The sequence below is a fragment of the Elephas maximus genome, chromosome 17 (genome assembly GCF_024166365.1).
Source record: "Elephas maximus indicus isolate mEleMax1 chromosome 17, mEleMax1 primary haplotype, whole genome shotgun sequence".
NCBI lineage: Eukaryota > Metazoa > Chordata > Mammalia > Proboscidea > Elephantidae > Elephas > Elephas maximus.
In genome coordinates, this window is record NC_064835.1 from 90,271,660 (window position 1) to 90,293,139 (window position 21,480).

General features: G+C 47.0%; 1 protein-coding gene across 2 annotated transcripts in view; it reads left to right on the forward strand.

Annotated features, from left to right (window-relative positions):
* The window catches only part of BCL2L11 (BCL2 like 11), a 56,815-nt gene extending 37,340 nt beyond the window's left edge, over window positions 1-19,475 (forward strand). The window contains exon 2 of one of the 2 annotated variants that reach the window (XR_007513568.1): window positions 89-19,475. Coding sequence is in view for 1 of the 2 variants with exons in the window: in XM_049856406.1 (XP_049712363.1) it covers window positions 14,817-14,915 (99 nt within the window). In the remaining variant the exon portion in view is untranslated. The remainder of the gene's footprint in view (window positions 1-88) is intronic. The other variant, XM_049856406.1, reaches the window with a different exon arrangement.
* Window positions 19,476-21,480: the final 2,005 nt, after the last annotated feature.

Below are 21,480 nucleotides of genomic sequence, written 5' to 3' on the forward strand. Positions count from 1 at the left end.
ATATATATAGATATATATATATAGATATTCTGGCAAAGCTTGCTGGCTTGCTCTGTATCCTCCATCTGGGATATCATTTGACCTCCAGTTCTTGGGACTTGATCCAGTGGTCTGCCATATTGCCTGCCAATTTGGGATTCGTCAGCCTCTGCAGCCTGTGAGCCAGTGGCCTGCCATCTGACCTGCCGACCTTGGGTTCATCAGCCCCTGCAGCTATGTGAGTCAAGAGAAGCCTCTACCCTGACATCTGACCCCTGGACTTGGGACTTTCCAGCCTGTACAACTGTGTGAGCTGTTTCCTTAAATCTCTGTGTGTGTGTGTATGTATATATATATACATATATATAAACACACACACACACATATATATACACACTTTACTGGTTTTGCTTCTCTAGAGAACCCAAACAGTAGTGTAAATACATCAATGCCCTGATCCCAGAGCCCAGGAGGACAGAATAATTTTTGATGGGCATAGATATCTCAGGATGAGCCTAGGTAATTGACTGACGGCCATGCAGGGCCCGTCTCTGAAGGGAATTTGTCTATGTCTTCAGGGCCAGATCTGACTGGGATGGAGCTGTCCAAGAGAGGAGGCTGTGGGCACTGGTGCCTCAGAGTCCACGTACTGCCGTGAACTCAGGAGAGGAGCACCATTCTCAGGTTGTAGCAGCCTGTGGCTGCAGACCTGGATGTGCTTACGGCATTTTGTAAACACTTCTCTTTGAATGGTGAGGATTTTCCCCAGGGCCTTCCTAGATGCGCCTGGTTGATGTACCTGCATGGTGACCGTGTGTGGTCAGTGACAAGGTACGGACTGAGAGTGGATTAGGGATTGGAGTATAGCCAGGCCCACTGCCGCTGCTGCCCTCACCTGGACTGTTGAGTGTGGTAAATAGTTCTAGTCACCTGCAGGTGAAACACAGACACTGGACCGTGTTCATTACCTTGCCTTAAGGGTGAGATAATGACATCAGATGGGTTTATACCTTCTTCCCCCTCCTCTTCTCCCAGTATTTCACAGTTTAATTAAACTGCATATGTTTAAGATTGCCTTATCTGTCTTTTCAAATGAAATGTCACCTATTCTCTGTGCTTTTGGTAAAATAAATTTGTTAGTCTCGCTGCAGTATTTGATAATTGTACATTTTGTAATTGTGCATCTTATTTTGCGTACCTTAAAAAATAATCCAGTGCAGAAATACAGTCACTGTAATTGAAGGGGTTTAGGCTTTCTAAATAGGCCAGAATATCAAGGGTTGGGTGTTGGGATAGATTCTAGGCTATAATCTCGTTTTTCTAAAACGAAGGCAGTATATTCTCCATGTGTTTCAAACACCAGACTCGGAGGCTGAGGACAGTAATGAAGTGTTCCACGAAGCCACAGACACTGGTTTTCATGGCTGAGTGTTAGAATAAAACCAGTCGGTTGTCTGTCATCACACTCATTGTCCATTGTTAAATTGTTAACTCTTGGGGATACAAATCTGGTGAGGGCCTGGGAGGCAGTTTTGGAAAATAATGAATTCAAATTACCTGCCGTCTTCACAAGCATGGAGGTCTGCTTCATAATGGGCTTTAGCATTTTAAATATTTAGCGTCTTAGGCACCTTTCTAAAGTGTTGGTTTTTTCTTTCTGTGAGCCTTTTGAAGCCTGACAGGATATTTTCCCGTTTTTCCAGTTAGAGAAATAGAGGAAGTTGTCGTGTAGTTGTCATGTATTGAGTCCACTTAAGGGCAGTGGGGAAGCATATGACACGAAGCTGTGGCATCTGAACCCTTGAAGGACCAGGTGAGAGCCCCAAGGTGAGCGCTAAGTCCCGGTGCCTGTTCCCCTCTCCTGGACCCAGCGCCCTGGCCCCATGTCACCCTATGGCAGAGTTACCAGCCCCACCCACCCACTACGAGTGTTTTTGGTAAATTTTTGTTTTGAAATTCAGATTTACAGAAAAGTCACAATAATGATACAAAGACCCCTCTTAGATCTGTCCCCCACGTTTGCCAGTGTTCATGCTGTGCCACATTCTCATCACCGTCCCTGTCTTTATATATTTATATACACGTGCATGTTATTGAGGGTGAGGTACAGACATGACGCCACTTTACTCTCAAGTACTTAAGTGTATGTTCCTGAAAAGTACTCTCTTATGTCATCATGGTATGATTTTCAAAATCTGGACATTAACTGCTATAGTACTGTTAACTAAACTGTGGACCTTATTCAAATTGTACCAGTTGTCCCAATATATAGAGTTTTATAGTTAAGTTTACATTAGTTGTTATGTCTCTATCGTCTCCTTTAATTTTGGATGGTCTTTGTCTTTCGTGATGCCGAGAGTTCTGAAAAGCACGGGACAGCTGTTTTAGACACTGTCCCTGAATTTGGGCGTGTCTTATGTTTTTGCACGATGAGGTTCCTTCCAGTTTTGCGCTTTTGGCAGGAGCACCCTGAGACGACGTTGTGCCCTGTCCACTGCCTCACGTCTCTGCACCATTACTGTCGATGTGACTTTGATCACTTGGTTAAGGTGGGGTCTTTCATATAAAGTTATTTTTCTATTTGTAGTAGAAGGAAAGAGATTGCAAAGGAGGGAAGAACTTTCCCTTCTGTCCTGTATATTTATCAACTTTGATTTGTGGGCTCCTGTTTTATCCATGGGTCATTATGCTTTACTTTCAGTATTCATTTTGATAATCAAATTGTCCCAGATTTGGCTAATGACAGTCCTTTGGTGTGTTTTTCACCCTGTCCTTAAACATTAAAGTGCCTTTGTAGCACAGGCACACGTAGTATGTGTTGTGGGACAAAGTCCAAGGCACTGTGAGATATTGGACTCTTACGTGGCATTTGTTGCTGAATGATGGACACCCACCTGGTGTACTGAGGCTATGGGGACTGTGAGACATTGGAGCTCTTACATGGCATTTGTTGCTGAATGATGGACACCCATCCGGTGTACTGAGGTTATGGGGACTGTGAGACATTGGCGCTCTTACACGCCATTCGTTGCTGAATGATGGACACCCACCTGGTGTACTGAGGTAATGGGGACTGTGAGACATTGGCGCTCTTACACGCCATTCGTTGCTGAATGATGGACACCCATCCGGTGTACTGAGGTTATGGCTCCCCGTGTCCAGGTCTGCTGTGGAGGACGCTTTTGTGAGACTCTGAGGAGGGAAGGTAACTGAGTCTTTACTTGGAATTTATGAAGAAGGCTAGCAGTTTGAAGTTAGCTGAGTGATACAGTGTTGATTGAATTTTAGCAGCCTACACCTTGAGACCCCCTGTCCCCATGCACTCATCCATGGGTGCATCGTCACAAGATAACCAGGTACCCTTTTGTCCTTTAATAGCCTCTGCTATTTTCTGTTGCCACTCAGAACCTGCATCGTTCAAGTCCTAGCTCATCTGCTGGAGGTCATATAGCAAGTGTAGGTCACGGCCCTCTCACAGGAGGTGGGTCCCACCCACCCACCTACCTGCTCTCCCACCTTTGCAGGCATGGAGTGCTGTATACTTACCACCAGTTCTGGGAGGATGGATCCACTGGAAGGGAACTTGGCCCTGGGCCCGGAGTTGGTGTGCAGGCCCTTCAGAATGCAAAACACTTGCTCTTGGAATAATTAGACCCATCCTCTAACCAAAGCTCTCCCCAGTACTGGGGCTGCCAGCTTGTCCTTCTGTGGCCTTCTCAGTCCAGCCTAAGTTGCTCTGTGCTAAGGTGACTACTCTCGCATAGCAGTGACTGGGTTGGGGAGGGCTTGAACTGAAGTCCTCACAGTGGACTGCAGTGGTCAGCAGCCCTTGAAGCTGCGCCAGACTCTCTAGACGGGACAAGGAATGAGTGGAAACCCTTTCATTGCTTTGCTGGAATTATGATCACCAGGGACAGTGCCTCTTTGTTTCCAGTGCCTGCCTCCACTTCTTGCCAGGGATGTGCAGGCACGAGCGGACCGACCTCTAGACCAGCGTGTAAGACTGTGCTGGACGAAGCAGCGGGGAGGGAAAGGTGGCTCGTGGTCTGGTTCTGGTGGAAACAAGCACGAGCGGACCGACCTCTAGACCAGCGTGTAAGACTGTGCTGGACGAAGCAGCGGGGAGGGAAAGGTGGCTCGTGGTCTGGTTCTGGTGGAAATAAGCATGAGTGGACCGACTTCTAGACCAGCGTGTAAAACTGTGCTGGACGAAGCAGCGGGGAGGGAAAGGTGGCTCGTGGTCTGGTTCTGGTGGAAACAAAGGTTTAACTGAGCTGCCAGTGCATTAGCATGTTTGTATCCTGTATGTGAACTTGAAATCTTTGAGTATTCTCCTTGCTAAGAAGTGAAATTCCCGGAGCTGTTTGAGTTTCGTTTTATTAATTATAATCATTCTTCTATAGATAATGTATGAGAGGTCTCAACTGTAGTTTGCTTGGTAATCGTGCATTCTGAACGCAAACCCAGAGATGTGTGTGCTCAGACAGTGTTCTTTCAGAAGCCGTCGTTAATCAAATGCTGGAGTTTAACAGATGCTTTCTATTCTCTCTGTGAATAAAACAATGAAAACCTTGGATATCAAATATTAAGTTAAAACTTGCCATCCTCCAGGCTCCTGCATCTCTAAGTGGTTACTGTTTAACGGCCTGTGGTCCCCACCTGCCCCACAGGTACGCCCCCCGCAGCACGCTGACTGGCACTCACACATGGTCTGGGCAAACACAACTGCACACAGCCCTCCACCCGACCAGTCGTGTGCACACAGCAGCACCTCATCCCACTGGTCCTGGAGTACACCCAGCACAGCAAAGCAGTCAAGCACACGACTCGTTTAAAAAGCAGCTCCAGAATGCTTCAAGACAGGTAAACAGAGCAACCAGCATTTCCCTTTCCAAACATCGAAAACCAGCTGAGAAGCGTTTCGTTTATAGTTCAAAGTGAAAGAAAAGAGAACAACGATGATACGGATGACAGCATTTTCTAGGTCCATGTCTGAACGTTCTCATTTATTCTTTAGTTTTTTTTTTTAAGGGATGGACAGGGCTCACTGGCAGACCCAGGGCTCAAGTCCAGATCTGATCTCAAATTCACTGCACTTCTCCTGAGACCACACACTATCCAACTACTCACGGAAAGTCTTCTTCCAGAAAATCCACAATCCACAGGTGCCGTCTCCATCAAGATAAACAGAACCACGTGCTTTCCTGAAGGTCCCCAGAAGAACAAAACAACGAAGACAGAGCCCAGGTCCTAGGAAGGATGACCCTTCCATGCCCCAGGTTCTGGTGTCTCCATGGCTAAAGGTGGTAGTTTTTGCTGTCTCGTCCTCGTACTTGTGGTATGGAAACAGGATGGCATACGTCAGGCATGAAGGGCTTTTAAAACCAAAACACTGAACTGCTTCCCCCACCTCCAAAGAAAAAGCATTTGCTAAAACCAAAAATTATGTCATAGACAAACTGGCAAGCACCAGTTTATTTGAGCTGCACATGATTGTTTTTGCTATGAAAATTGCCATCTACAAACCATGTAAAGTGTAGGGTAACTCATTATTTCCTGGAAGGCAGTGTGACAGCCCCTGGTGTTCTCCAGCTCCTGGACATCAATCCTAAACCCTCTGTCCCCTAGTCCCTTAGGGCAAGATACCAGTCAGACAGGTGCCACACCCAAACCTGGAGCTGGACTACCTCTCTGCTGGAGTCCTTCCTGGCCCGGCATCCAGTCTGCCATTACACATCGCCACTTTAAGATCATTTTATTAATTAAAAAAAAAAAAAAGGTTAGTCTTGTTATGGATTGAATTGTGTCCCCCCAAAATGTGTGTCAACTTGGCTAGGCCGTGATTCCCAGTATTGTGTGATTGTCCACCATTTTGTCATCTGATGTGATTTTCCTATGTGTTGTAAATCCTGCCTCTACAAGGTTAATGAGGGAGGATTAGAGGCAGTTATGTTAATGAGGCAGGACTCAATCTACAAGAGTAGGTTTTATCTTGAGTCAATCACTTTTGAGATACAAAAGAGAGAAGCGAGCAGAGAGACAGGGAGACCTCATGCCACCAAGAATGAAGAACAAGGAGAAGAGCATCTCCTTTGGTCCCGGGGTTCCTGCACTGAGAAGTACATAGACCAGAGGATTTTGACCCCAGAGCTGACACAGAGAGAAAGCCTTCCCCTAGAAGTGGCACCCAGAATTCAAACTTTTAGCCTCCTAGATCATGAGAAAATAAATTTCTTTGTTAAAGCCATCCACTTGTGGTATTTCTGTTACAGCAGCACTAGATGACTAAGACAAGTCTTAAGGATGTTAGGCATTTGTTCAGTGTTGAAATTCTATAAGAAACTAGATTTGTGGAACAAGTTAAAAATTTCTCTTTGTCTCACAGTTCTGTAGGTCTTAATCTTGCTTTTTGATTTGTCTCTCATTAAGCATTGAGCTCACTGTATGTGACAGTGATGATGAAGTGTCTTGTTTCCCTTTTCTCTTTGACTGTCAGGAAGCTCTTACGTAAACTGGCCCTCAGCTGCAGTAAGCTTCACCCCCCGGTTCCCAGAGTAAGCCTGTTTCTTGATGTCATTTCTGATGTCTCTCAACTTTTACTTTTATTGTGTCTTTTTTATTGTCACTCTCACGTGAGTAGTGTCACGTGTGCTCATGTATTTATTGAGTAATTTGGCTCGCAGGCCTCACGTTCAGAGCCAGGATGGTAGGCTTGTGTTTTATGCTGTGCTGGAAAAGCTCAGCTGAGTGGTGGGAATTGTTTAACCTGTTGCCATCGAGTTGGGTTTCCAAGGAGCGGCTGGTGGATTTGAACTGCCGACCTTTTTGGTTGGCAGCCAAACTCTTAACCACAGCACCACCAGGGCTCTGAGAGTCACTTGGTGGTTCTTAATTCTGACTCTACAGACTCAGTCTGTGACCTCCTCTTCTCCTACAAAAGGCTTTCCAGCTACCACGCCTTGGTGGCTTAGTGGTTAAGTGCTATGACTGGTAACCTAAAGGTTGGCAGTTGAAATCCGCCAGGTGCTCCTTGGAAACTCTATGGGGCAGTTCTACTCTGTCCTATAGGGTCGCTGTGAGTGGGAATCAACTCGATGGCAACAGGTTAAACAATTCCCACCACTCAGCTCAGCCTCCAGCACAGCATACAACACAAGCCTACCATCCCGGCTCGGAACGTGGGGCCTGTCCTATAGGGTCCCTATGAGTCGGAATCAACTCGACAGCAGTGGGTTTTGTTTTTTTGGGTGAGGGCTGGCATTGTCGTGCTGAGAAGGGAGCAGAAGCAGCCCCCCAGGTTCTCAGCTCTGGGAGTGGGCAGCTGGGCTGACTCCAGAGCCCCTCTTAACTTCTGTTCTGCCTCAGGACTTCCAACTCGTATGCTATCCCTTTCCATTCTGGGAGCTTTTGTGTTAAGAGTCTTGGCATGTGTGGCTTCCTGGCGGGAGCATGGGCTCGGGACCACAGTCCTGACTCTGTGGCCCTCTTGCTCAGCCACCTTGAGCCAGTTGCAGGGCCTCTCTTGGCCTCTTTCACCGTCTGTAAAACAGGAAGAGCAGCACTGGCTCATGGCGTTGTCGGGAGACTGACAAGTTGTGTGCTAAGTCTTCGCTTAGTGCTGCAGTGGGTTGTTCTCATTCCTCGGTTGGGCCGCTCCAGGTCCAAACTGTCTTGGGCAGCTCTTCGGAGGCTGGGCTCATCCGTCTCTGCGGGGCCGTGATGCCGAGTCCCCGGGCAAGTGCTGCAGGTGTCTGTGGTCTCCCTGACTGGCTCCCAGGGTGGCCTGGGGTCGGCCTCTTTTGTTCCCTAAGCATCTGCTTCCTTGGATTGAGCAAGAGAGCATTGTTTTGCTTTGATTATTTTGGCATTCAAATATAATAAAATCCCCGGACAGTCTACTGGTCGTTGGAAAGAATGGTGAGGATGGTGTGTGACTTTCCAGTTGTCTTCTCCTTGGAGCTGCTGCAAACTGTGCAGGGGGCTTGGGCTGCCCCGTGGGCTGGGGCATGGTGAGCGTGCTGCATTCCCCTTGCTCTGGCCGCCCACAGGCCATCTCGTACTCCTGTCCTGCACTCAGCGTCTCCTTGCTGCTCCATCCTCCGTTCTCCGAGCCCTGGTCAGTAGCAGAGCCCTGCTCGAGGGCTTTCCCTTAGCACAGCACCCCCCATCTCACCCTCCCCCTCGCTACTCCTAGTGAGCTGGTGTCGTCTGGTATCATGTGGACACGTAAGGAAATATTTAGAATTCCCTGCCTCAGTGCTCTAGAGGCTATCTCAAAGGATCTCTCTCTCTCCCTGTCTCTCTTTTTGGTTAACTTGGCTAGAGGTTTATCAGTTTTATTGGTCTTTTCAAAGAAACAAGCTTTTGGTTTCTTTGATTTCCCTCTATTAATTACCTGTTTTCAGTTTCATTGATTTCTGCTCCAATTTTTATGATTTCTTCTGTTTACTTTGGGTGTAGTTTGCTCCTCTTCTTTTTGAGTTTCCCAAGGTGGAAGCTTTGCTCATTGACCAGAAGGTATTTTTCACATCTCCGAAGAGGTGGACCTAAGTCTGTAGATGGGAAAACCATGGAATCTGATGCGTAGATGTTCCCAGCTTTGAAGGGATGTTCTGTGAGGGAAAAATCTGGGATGTAAAACCAGCTTTAAAGTCTGGTTTCTTAGGAGAAATCAGAACGTAACCGTCTAAATGTTGCTTTAACTGAACTGTCTGCTGCATCTCAGATGTGTTCTCTTCAAGCCTTCTTGTCCTTGCTCACATTAGCCCCTCTGAGCAACCCCTCTTCTTCCTTCAGACTCAATTCAGGGATTGACTTTGGTGCCTTCCTGTCCCACCGCACCCCGCCGCCCCGGCAAATGTTTGTGTTGCCCTTGTCACTTTGTCTTGCTTGTTTGTATGGCACTGGTCTTCAGCAGAGCACAGGCTCCGTCACAGCAGGTGCTGTCTGTCTGTGACAGGAAGGCCCCTCAGCATCTTGATTCTCCTTTGGTGTAAGCAGTCATACTTCACTGGACGTGTGGATGCTTTTCCATCTATGAAGTGGGAATGTGCACGCACGTACCTCATGGCCCCAGAGGCGGCGTCAGGGGCTCTCTTCTGTACTTCCTCATTGCTGGTACCCACAAGTACCCCTCAGGATGGGGCTGTGTGCTGCTCTTCTGTGCTCAGTGCTGGTGACGCAGGTGTCAGCGTTCAGTGTGCCATGAAGTGGGCCTGGCTGTGATGCACACCAGATATTGGGGCTGCAGGAGTCCTGTTTCCCCCCCCGACAGAAGATGGTCCCTGGGCAGAGACACAAAGCTAGATGTGGAGAGGCTCATCTTCTAGGCTCAGGGGTGCCCATAAAAGTCAGTTACCCTAGTACCCAGCCATCATGTAGCTCTCGATTTAGACCGTGGAGATAGAAACACCCAGTGTGATGGGCCCTGTACTTCAGGCACTTGTGACTTTGCTGAAGAAGACTTTTATATGTGCATGAGAGAGAAAGATAACTTTAATAAAGCTCACACAAAATATGTGTACTTACAACATTTAGTTTTTGGAATAATTAATCTCTTTCACCCAAATGAGTCATTTTATCTTTCTTCAGTGCTTTTACAATTTAGACTAAAACAGCGTTACCCTACTCTGATCTAAGAAGTGTTTCTTAACTTAAAATGTGAAGAGCCAAGAATCGTAGTTAAATATGAGGGGAAAATTCAAGAGGTTCAGAAGAGGGGTAAACATCTCTCCTGACTATTCTTGTTTTAGTTCCTGTTTTGGTGTAAATACTTTTGATCAGGAAAGATAGTCCGTTTTATATTGCCCAGTTTTGGGGTGGCAGAACATAAGCCTGCCTTTAGTGCACACACGCCTCTCCTGCCCGACTTTGGGAGTCAGGCATCCCAGCAGATGCAGCCTCTGGACTCCAGATGGGAAGGTGTGTCCTGCAGAGAGGAGCACGTCTCAGGAAGAGGCTCTAAGGCATGGCTGCTGACCTTTGTTTTTATATATGCTCTCACTGTCATTCCAGCCCCATATCAGATGGCAGGGACCATTGGGACAGCACATCTCAGTGCTTGGGGTCAGACTTATCTATAAACTTTCATTTAACTTACTGCTCTCCTGCAACATGGTGATTGTGATTTTTAGCCTGACTTACAAATTCTTTCTTGGGTGTGATGCTCTATGTCTTGCTTACCTAGTGCTGCTGTAACAGAAATGTCACAGGTGGATGGCTTTAACAAAGAGAAGTTTATTTTCTCACAGTAAAGTAAGCTGAAGTCCAAATTTAGGGTGTCGTCTCCGGGGGAAGTCTTTCTTTCTCTGTTGGCTCTGGAGGAAGGTCCTTTTCATCAGTCTTCTCTGCTCAGGAACCCCAGGTCTAAAGGATGCGCTCTTTTCCCGCCATTGCTTTCTTGGTGGTATGAGGTCCCCAACTCTCTACTTGCTTCCTTTTCCTTTTATCTCTTGAGAGATAAAAACGCCCCGGGCAAACTCCCTTTACGTTGGTTCAGGAATGTGTCCTGGGTAAGGGTGGTGTTACAATCCCGCCCTAATCCTTTTTAACATAAAATGATAATCACAAAATGGAGGACAACCACACAATACTGGGAATCATGGCCCAGCCAGATTGGTAAACGCATTTTGGGGGGACATAGTTCAGTCCGTGACACTGGCTCGGACCTGCCCCGTGTGTGCTCACTCTGACGTCTCACAAGTGTGTTTCCTCTCTGTGGCTTCGCCTCATTGCTTTGAACTCTCCACTGTAAAGACTCTCGGCGTTTCAGAGTTGCTGTCGAGTAGATTTAGATTCCAGCTCATGGTAACCCCATGTTAGAAGAGAACGGGGCTCCACAGGGTTTTTAACGGCTGACTTTTTGGAAGTAGATCACTAGACCTTTCTCCTGAGGTGCCTCTGGGTGGACTCAAACCTCCAGACTTCTGGTTAATAGCTGAGTGTGTTAACCGTTTGACCACCCGGGGATTCCCCTAACTCCTTGTTGTTAGGTGCCGTTGAGTCCTACTCAAAGCGACCCCGTGTACAACAGAACAAAACACTGTCCGGTCCTGCACCACCCTCACAGCCCCACCATCCCTTGCTATGCTTGATCCCATTGTTGCAGCCACTTTGTCAATCCATCTCATTGAATGTCATCCTCTTTTTTGCTGACTCCCTGCTTTATGAAGCATGATGTCCTTCTCCAGGGACTGGTCCCTCCTGATAACGTGTCCAAAATATGTGAGATGAAGTCTAACCGTCCTTGCTTCTAAGGACCATTCTGGCTGTACTTCTTCCAAGACAGATTTGTTCGTTCTTTTGGCAGTCCATGGTATATTCAATATTCTTCGCCAACACCATAATTCGAAGGTGTCAATTCTTCTTCGGGTTTCCTTATTCATTGTCCAGCTTTACCAAGCATATGAGGCAATTGAAAACACCATGGCTTGGGTCAGGTGCACCTTAGTCATCAAAGTTGATATCTTTGCTTTTTAACACTTCAAAGAGTTAGTGTTTTGCAGCATATTTGCCCACAGCAATGGATCATTTGATTTCTTGACTGCTGTGTTGGTTGTGGCTCCAAGTAAAGAAATCCTTGACAACTTCAGTCTTTTCTCCATTTGTCATGATGTTGCTTATTGGTCCACTTGTGAGGATTTTTGTTTTCTTTATATTGAGGCATAATCCACACTGAAGGCTGTGGGCTTTGATCTTCATCAGCGTTTCAAGTCCTTTTCACTTTGAGCAAGCAAGGTCATGTCATCTGCATGTCGCAGGTTGTTAATGAGTCTTACTCCAGTCCTGATGTGTTCATTGTCATATAGTCCAGCTTCTCAGATATTTTCTCAGCATACAGGCTGAGTAACTATGCTGAAAGGACACAGCCCTGACGCACACCTCTCCTGACTTTAAACCTCACTCCTTACCGCACCCCAAGGCACAGTCCCTGCTTTAGGAACCAAATTGCAGCAGCAGTTCCTCATTTAGACGCGGCACTGAGGTCCTCACTTAGTGTGCACTCCTGCCAGCTGTGCCCCATGGCCTTCTGCACCAGCTGGTTGTCCTGCTTTGGTGTTCGCACCCAGCTGTGGCTCTTGTGCCACCTGGCCGGCAAGCACATCGGTCTCAGACCACGTGCGCCCGTCAGCCTTGCTGATGTGTGTGGCTGAGGTATTAGGGTAACTGTAGCCTGAGACAGGAGCTGTCTGTGCTCCAGCTGTTTGCTGCGGTGTGGATCATAAACCTGGCCAGGAACAGCTTTAGCCGGCTGTGCCAGCTGTCAGGGATTTTCTGGGCTGGCACAACTTTTAGAATTCATGGTAAATGGCCTCCTCCATTGAATGCAGTCCAAAAGCAATTGTTCACTGGCTTAGAAGTGTGGGTGGTGATGTCACGCCTGATGTAGTAAGTGAGCTGCCGTGGTCCTTGCTCACCGAGCTGTGTGTCTTTGACGTGGCCATCATCTCATACCAACTAGGTTTCTCTGTGTCAGGATTGGGTGTTCCTTTTCCAGAATTTCCCAGGTGTGGTTTTTCTTAAAAACAAAAAATTCGGGAACTAGAGAATTCCACAGGAGCCCTCCACTCCCACCCATGTCCTTTCTATTTGAAATGAAAGCAGAACTCTAAAGACTTGGGTGGAATTCTCCCAGAGGTGTCTTTCACTCATCTCTGGTCACGGTAACAGCCTGGGAGGGTAGGCGCAAGGTGTCTCCTCTCCAACAGCGTCAGTACTAGAATATGAAATTTACACTTCCTAAGTGTAAGCAGTTTGGGGTCTGTCCCCAGTGTGACTGTGGATACCTAGCCGGGCCCATTCTCTGGGCCCACTGAGGAAAGCAGTGACATCAGGTTCTTGTGGAGATCGCTGTCTTGAAGCGATTGCTCAGCCTTCCACTGCATACAGTTCTTCATTTTAGTAAGCTGTGGTTTTATTTTGAATCAGCCTCTTTCAACCTATTAATATTAACTAAACTAAAATTAACCTTCCCCTAAACTATTCTCACATAGAAGCAGCAAAGTAATTTTGAAAGTTAAATCAAAACAAAGCAATCTTGTTCTTGTTCGTAAAAAAGATAAAAATCACAGGCTGTGGTTACAGAGTGCCACTACAGGAATTGCTTACATAAAGCTGATTTCCTCCAATCTTGTTATGGAAGGAAAGAAGGAAATGCCGTACGTAGCCTTATCACCATCCCATATGTATGTCAGACAAGTGCTCCGGAGCTTGTGTAAACAGTTGAGAGAAGGCAGCTCCAGTGGCAGCTGGTATCTAGGAGTAACATTTTGGGTCTGGAGGGGACAGTTATTCTCTGCCTGATTCCTGGATGTGGTTCCTGTGATAGCTGGAAGCACCCCGCTGCCAGAATGAGAAGGGAGGCTCGTCAGGTGCTGTAGACCCCTGTGGCAGCTGGTCTTGTGTGTGTGTAACTCATTGAGGAAAGGGAAAGTGATAATTTCAGACTTGAACAGTGAAGTGGGTTGCAGCCCTCGTGTTTGGGCAAAAGTCTTCCATTACCTTCTTTGGCTGGTCTGAATTTACACCTCACACTTACAGTCCAGAGGGCAGTGGTAGCTCAGCAGTAGAATTCTCCCATTCCATGTGGGAGACCTGGGTTCAATTCCTGGCCAGTGCACCTCGTGTGCAGTCACCACCCTCTGTCATTGGAGGCTTGTGTGTTGCTATGATGCTTAACAGGTTTCAGTGGAACTTCAGACTGAGACCAGGAAGAAAGGCCTGGTGAGCTACCTCCGAAAACCAGTCATTGAAAACCCATGGAGCAGTGGTCTGGTCTGCAGCTGGTCGTGGGGATGGTGGAGGACCAGACAGCATTTTGTTCCATTGCGCATGGGGTCACCATGAGTTGGGGCCAACTTGAAGGCAGCTAACAACCACAACGCTTACTAGCCTTGTAAAATTGACTGTAACTCGAAATTGGGCACCCTGGAAGACCCGAGACCTCTGAAACTTTCAATAATTTGGCATTTTCCGTTTTTTTTTTTAAGTTTTACAGATTGTGGTAATAGATGGTGGTCACTGGAAAAGAAGCTTTTTTTTTTTTTTTTTTAATTGCTTTCTGCTCCTTCCTCCCTGTGCAGGGAGCTTGAGGCCCACCCCGCCTGTCTCATCATGGACACCACGCTGGGCCGCAGTGTTTACCCGGTGACGCTGCTCGGGAGCAGCCCAAGGGGCACGTTGGTGCTTGGCACTGCATCTGCTCTTCATTTAGCTTCCTGGGGCGAATTACACCAAATCACTGGTTTCTTAAATAAATTACAGCTACCAGAAATTCACCCTTGTGGGAACCTGAGACGTGTTTGAGTGTCAACAACTTGGATCATAATAAGTTGGTTACCTCAGATCTACCAAGGTCGTTCCTCCCTCTCTTTGCCCCGACCCCTTTACATTGGGCATCAACTCCTGGGACTTGGGGTGCTTTCCCAGGTACCATGATGGAGGTTGGGGGTTGTGGGGATATTGGTTTGCAAGCAGGTGATGCATTTTCCTGAACCAGGTGGTACTGGCCAGTGATGGCACTGCCTGCACATGGCTTTTAGAGGGCAAGCTGGTCCGCAGGGATTCCCTGAGTTTCCCAAACATTGTTTTGATTGCTTTTTTTGAGAGGAAGAAAAACATTTGGGATCCCTGCCCTTTTTGTATTCTCTTCATCTCTTGCAGGGGAAATAGGAGTTAGCTGTCTCAGGGAAGCCTTGGTGCGTTGATGACATAGCAGTCTTTCAGGGGTCTTCCTTAGCGATTGAGATGGGGTTGACTGTTCATTTAAATATGTGCCCCATCCCCCCAAAAAAGAGTTAGGGCTAAGAAATAAAAAAATTTTCCTTTTGCTGTTCCAGGCTTTTTTGAATAATTACCAAGCAGCCGAAGACCACCCTCAAATGGTTATCTTACGTCTCTTACGCTACATCGTCCGCCTGGTGTGGAGAATGCAGTGATGGTCCTCTGAGCGGCAGAGCTGTGCACAGACATTCAGCTTGTCAACAGCAGCACGTACGAGCACCGGGGTCTCTGTGCTGTTAATACGCAGCCAGCGGTCTCCCCAGAGGAGGTGTGGAGGGGGCAGGTGACACCACGGCCCTAACGATGCCAAGCTGGATGTGGACTTGACCTTGCTCATCATTGCGTGGCAGTTTTTAAGTGGAAGTTTGTTGTGAATGTAAATGAGGGAGGATTTTTTTTTTTTTTATGTACAAATCATGGTTTTTTTAGAGCAGCATTTTTTGCAAGAATGGTGTTTACATGTGGTGTGTTTTTTCCCCCTTCTTTACTAAGAACAGCTTTTCAAAAAGGAAATGGAAACTTTCTGACAAACTCATGAATGATTTTTATACTGAAATTTTAAGAACCTGTTGGCTACTCTCAGAGAATTGTGTAAACTCTGCAGAGGAGACTGAGCCAGCTAACTTATAAAGCTGCCTTAGTTTGTTTTTAGAGATTACTGTTCATGATTTTTAAACAGGGAGAGGTGTGATAGGCCCCCTCACTTCCCTGCCATAGCCTCTTTCTATGATCTATTTTTAATTATTATTATTAATACCAAAAGAGTTCGTAATTGAAATGGAACTGATACAGGGCAGAGGGTCTGCAGCCAGCCTGCACTGACATGCCGCTCCGTGTTGTAGATATTCACTCACCTCCTTAAATGTAGTTCCATCTGTGGTGGAACTCCAGGCTGTTTTTCCATGTTTTTCCTCGTCTCCTTTTGTGATGTCCCGTGGTCTGTCTGGGCGCTGAGGCAGAGACACGGTCTGGGGTATCTGCTGATAAAGGTCAGAACGAGAGGTGGAATGTGCCTGTCTCACACAGCCCCATCTTCCAGCCGGAAGTGCTTGGTGGTGTTCCTTTAGTCTCGATGGGCACGGCAGTTAGAAGCATTGTGACGAGTGATAGCAACAGTAACAGCAGACAGCATAGTACGCACTGCACCCCTTTGCACTGCTGGCTTTCGTGGGAACAGGCCTGTCACAGGGTGAGCTCTGCACGGCACCTCAGAGAGTCCACACCCCCACGCAGCACAGTCCAGCGCGGTCCACACCAACGCCCTACTTGCACAGTGGTCAGCTGAGTTGGCAAAGTGCAGGCTGCGGACAGCCTCCAGTGGCCGTTTCTGTTGTGGCCCTGCTTTAGTCCATTTAGAGTCCACCTGACCTTAGATGCCTGATGCTTGGTCCCTGCTCCTCTAAATCCATCTCAAAATGTAGGCTGAATTCAGGTTTTACCAGTACCATAGACCCTTAATGGGGCCTAAGTCTGAAATGATCCTTCAGCCTTCTGCCAGATGCTATTTTTACTTTGTCCACTTCTCTTGTGACAGTCCGATGCTCTGGGGCCCCGGCATATCCACGGCTCCCACCGGTGCCCTCTGCAGGCCCCTACTGCTGCAGTGAGCAGGAGGCCTGGCTCCTAGTCAGTCACCTCAGGGCCTTCTAACAGCTGGGGACACCCAGGAGACGCGAGGGAGCAGTGGAAGGGGTGGGAAGATCATTTTGTGAACCTGTAACTCTTACAGTTTTTGAAAACTCAGATTATTAAACAGCTTTTTAAAAGAAATATGTGAATTTTCAAATGAGTCAACAGTGCCAGCAACTGTTGTGTTTCTTTTGTCCCACAGAGGCCCAGTGTTTTCACAGGATTTAGTGAAGTGGAAAAATCCAGTCATTTGTATCTTCATATGTGTTAAGACCCACTTTTCCTTTAGGTAGAGATGATTGGAGTACAAACATTCCCATCTTCCCCCCCGCCCCAGAAAATCTCCTTGGCGTTTTGAATATTTTTTTAAGCTGTGTTGGTTGGATTGTTGCTTGTGTTCTTGACGTGTCTTGAACCTCCTCGTAGGGTCACAGGGTCCACGGCTGTATGGATGTGTTAGGGATGCAGCTGTGGACCTGCTGAGCACACACCAAAGATGTATTTGGTTCTGGGCTGCTCCCACCCCTCCCAGGATCCCCATAGTCACGGGCCAGCCTCTCTGGCTGGAGCACTTTACTCTGTTTTTTCAGCCCCGCTGCTCCAGGGAGCGACGCTGTGCACCCCAGGCTGGATGCAGGAGGTCCTGCTACCGCTGCCCCTGCTTGAGGGCCATGTCACCTCTGACATGGTGGCCTCAGGGTTGGCCGTGGAAGCAGCTCGTGAGGAAATAAGAGAGTCTATGAATTGTAGAAGTATTAAAGGACAGGGCGTCGGGACCAGGACGTGAGAGACGATTGGGTGTCTCTGTACCGTATGTGTCTCTTTATCCAGATCCTCTCCTGCAGGAAGTATCCCTACCGTGGGTATGCCTTTTCCTTTTTTTTTAATTTGGTAGGAAAAAATAACTAGATGCCCTTTTTTGAAAACTCAGTGCAGGTTTTGTGCCTTGACAACCTCTACCCACATGAGGTTTTAGAAAGTGTCCTGTGGCTTAACACTGAAATGCAATAAAAACACAGAAGGACTTCATCCATGAGTCTTCCGATGACCCATCCTCCTTCCTCACCTGCACAGATTTCATGAAGAATTTTCTTTGGTTGTGGAGAAAAAAAAAAAAAAAATTGAGAAACTGGCTTAAAATTTTATCGGATCAGAACAACTGTATACAGTAGAATACAGTTTCCCGTTTCCCCCTTAATGTATATATCTGACTATTTATTAGATTAGGAGATCATATCTTACTTATCAACTGAGCCAAATGTCTGTGCAATTGTGTTTTCTTTACCCTTCTTGTAAAATTTTGTACAGCTAAGTAAGTAAAAATCACTGTTTTTCTAAACTTTTTCATAATTGAGGTTGTAAATATTGTAGATTCCCTCTGCGTAACTGGTGCCCTACTGTTTCATAATGCTGTAACTTGTAGAAATATTGTATATTTATTTTCTGCTTATTTAAAGTCTGAAGTTCTGAAAAGTGTTGACTTCCCTCCCCCGATCCCCCCTGTCCCGTCAGTTGCTTCAGCTCCCAGTGGTCCTCGTTCAGCTCCCTGCAGGCCCTGGGTCTCCCGAGGAACAGTCCTCCAGCTTTGGTTCTTGGTAACTTGGTCAAACGTGTGTACATTCTTGAGTTTTGCTGTCCTTTTGATGAAGTTTATGCTTAATTGCCAATGAAAGACTGTAACTCTGATAGGTCACAAAATTCAGCTCCAAGAAACACCCAGCATCTTTCTGTTCATTCCAAAGCAGCTATCATAGAAGCAAATTATTCTAACTCCAGGCCATATCTTAAAATAAAATGTATTTCCAGCAGTTGGGAAAGATTTTCCCGTTGAAAATAAACCCCTGACAACTCAGTGTTCAGAGAAATAACAAGGTGCCGGTTTCAGAGGTCTGCCATGAGGTTGTCCAGGGTGAGGGCCAGGCAGGGTGGAGGTACGGACGGGCCTTGCCTTGCCCGGACCCCGCGGCCTGGCGGTGTTGCTCTTGTTTGAGAACAACTTCGGGACCACCTGGTACCACTCGCCCCTGGCTGGTACCTGGTGAGTCGTTGAATCCCCCCAACCTGCTGCGCAGCTTTCTGTTCTCTGACCTGTGGACTGTCTTCAGGAGCTCGGTGTGCAAGCCCCCTGTGTCCCGATCCCTGCGTTCGGCCAGCCTGCTTCTTCAGGTTGGTGCCCTCCTGCACTGTCTTCCCCTGTAGAGAAGTTGGGGGACCCCACTGGACTGGGTGTTAGGATGTGAAAGCTCACGGAAGCTGTAGCGAGACTAATCAGTGGTTGCATGTAGATGGTTCCATCATCTCTGCTGACTTAGCCTGGTGCCTGTGTGTGTCCACCCAGCACACGCGTGTGCATGGATGTGCTCATACATGACGCTAAATCAGTTGGGTGACCCCTGTTCCACCACAAACATCTTTGCGTGCTAGAAGCACCCTCAGGCTCCCAGCTAAATAACTTGGCGACTTCTGTCTGGAAATGTCGGCCTTTAGAGGCTCTCTTCAGCTGTTTGTGCAGGCTCTGTGACCACTTGTTATTGTATCAGAGCTCATCAGGTACCTGTTGATACATAGCACTGATCTGTCTATGTGCTGATTCATCGCCGACTTGTTTCCCAGAACCCAGCCTATGTAGCATTTGTACTGCGATTTCCCTGGCTTACTTGTGTTTTGCACTGATGAATTTGACAGGGTAATTGCCACTTTACTTGTGCAATACTGCTGTAAATAACTGCAGATTTTTTTAAAGAACTCAATCTTTTATGTTCTTAATGAATTTTATATAAATAAAACTTTCAACTAGTTTTCGTGAGCTGTTTGATTTGTGTCACAAAATGGAGAAACAGATACCTGACACTGTGCGTGCGTGTGTGTGCACGTGTGTGTATGCACCCACACATTGGCTCTTCATCATTCAGAACGTGTTACCATGTGTGTAGATTCTGTAATTTCTTACTTGAAGACAATTCTGTATAGTATACTTAAAAGCAAACCACTCTTCAAAGTTTTGAAGTGGCTAATGAGACTGCAGTGTCTGCCCACGTTCTGTAGCTAGATATGACTCAACACCTGAGGAGATGGGGTGGGTGTATCAGGAGACGGCTCTGAGCTGTGTCGATTGATTCCTGGTTACTCAGGCCCCTGCCGTCTTATCCTGTCTCCTAGTTTAAAGAAAAAGTGAGAAGTTGAGTAGGAAGGGCAGTCTGCCGCACCTGCTCAGAGCAGGAGGTGTCACCCGGCAGGAACCCGAGCCCCTGACTACGGACCGATCACAGCCTTTTTATGAAGGAGCTACTATTTTATGGAGAATCCCGTGGTGAGCAGTGGGTGTGAATTAATTCAGGGATGATTGAAAAAGCCAGTTTGGGGAATTGTTAGCTGCTGTCGAGTTGGCCCTAGGCTCGTGTTGACCCTGTACGCAATGGGATCAGACCGTTGTGATCTATAGGGTTTTCATTGGCTAAGTCTTTGGATGTAGATTGCCAGGCCTTTCTTCCTAGTCTGTCTTAGTCTGGAAGCTCTGCTGAAATCTGCTGAGCATCACAGCAACCCACAAAGCCTCCACTGACAAGTGGTGGCTACACACGAGGTGCATTGGCCGGGAACTGAGCCCAGATCTTGCACGTGAAAGGCAGAATTCTACCACTGTACCATGGGAATAAAGGTTATAGGATCATAAACAAGTAATTACATAGTTTGCCACTTATACTCTGAAATCAAAAAGTGGTAGAAAAGTTAGATTCTGGCTGAGCTTTTTTTTAAGCTAATAATTTTAATTATGTGAGCAATATGTGAATATGTTCTTTTGTATGCATGATACACTATATATATATGATATGGATACCTGTATTATGTACAAAAGGAGCCCTGGTGGCACAATGGTTAAGCTCCCGGCTGCCAACCCAAAGGTCAGTGGTTTGAATTCACCAGCTCTGAGGGAGAAAAGACTTGGCGACCTGCCCTGTCAAGGTAGCAGCATGGGAAACCCTATGGGGCAGTTCTACTCTGCCTTATAGAGTCTCTATGAGTTGGAATTGACTCAGTGGCAAACAACATACTATATATTAAAAAAAAAAAAACTTTCTGTTGAGTTGATTCTGACTCATTGCAATCCTATAGGACAGAAAAGAACTGCCCCATAGGATTTCCAGGGAGCAGCTGGTGGATTCGAACTGCCGACCTTTTGTTAGTAGCTGAGCTCTTTACTACGCTACCAAATACAGGAGCCCTGGTGGCACAGAGATTAAAGTGCTTGGCTGCTAACCAGAAGCCACTGTGGGAGAAAGATGTGGCAGTCGACTTCGGTAAAGATTCACAGCCTTGGAAACCCTATGGGGCAGTCCTAGTCTGCCCTTTAGGGTCGCTATGAGAGCAGTGGGTATATATAAACACATGTACATGTGTATCTACCTATATAGATAGGTATTTCTAAATTGTAAAGCTGGAGTTGTTTTCTGGCTACCACCCCTAATCCTACCTCCTTCCCAAGGTAGGAGTTTGAATTTTTCCAGGCCCTTTCTACGCATTGTGTGCGTGCTTGCACAGCATTTTGTTTTTTGTATCAACGCTGTCATTCTGTATGTGGTCCTGACTTAGAAGCGGATTATCCATCTTTCCATAGAGGCACACCACTGCAAGTGCCGCGTGCAGGTATAGTGGAGTCCATTCACCGGCACCCTGTTTCTGGACGTGCCTGCGTCTTGAGGGCTGCACCAGAGCCTCCTTGGCGGCAGGCAGGAGAGTTCCTTTGATGGCAGCACAGTGCAGTGCGGTAGCAGCTTCGACAGACCTTTCCACGAGCCGTCCAAGATGGCGCCTCCCATCCACACGACCACCAGCAGCTGGTGAGAGACCTACTCGTCCTGTAACACTCTGCCAGAAATTCACAGGTTGGAATCAGTCTGGTGGGTGAAGACTGGTGTTGGTTTAATTTGAATATTTCTATTCATAAGTAGGATAACCATCTTTTCAGGCACTGGCATTTGTCTTTTTTTCTGAGGGCCTTTGCCTATTTTCAATTAGATTTTTTCTTTTTTTTTCCTATTGATGATTAGCTCTTTAGTTTTGATATTCTGGATAAAATCTCTTGTTACATTT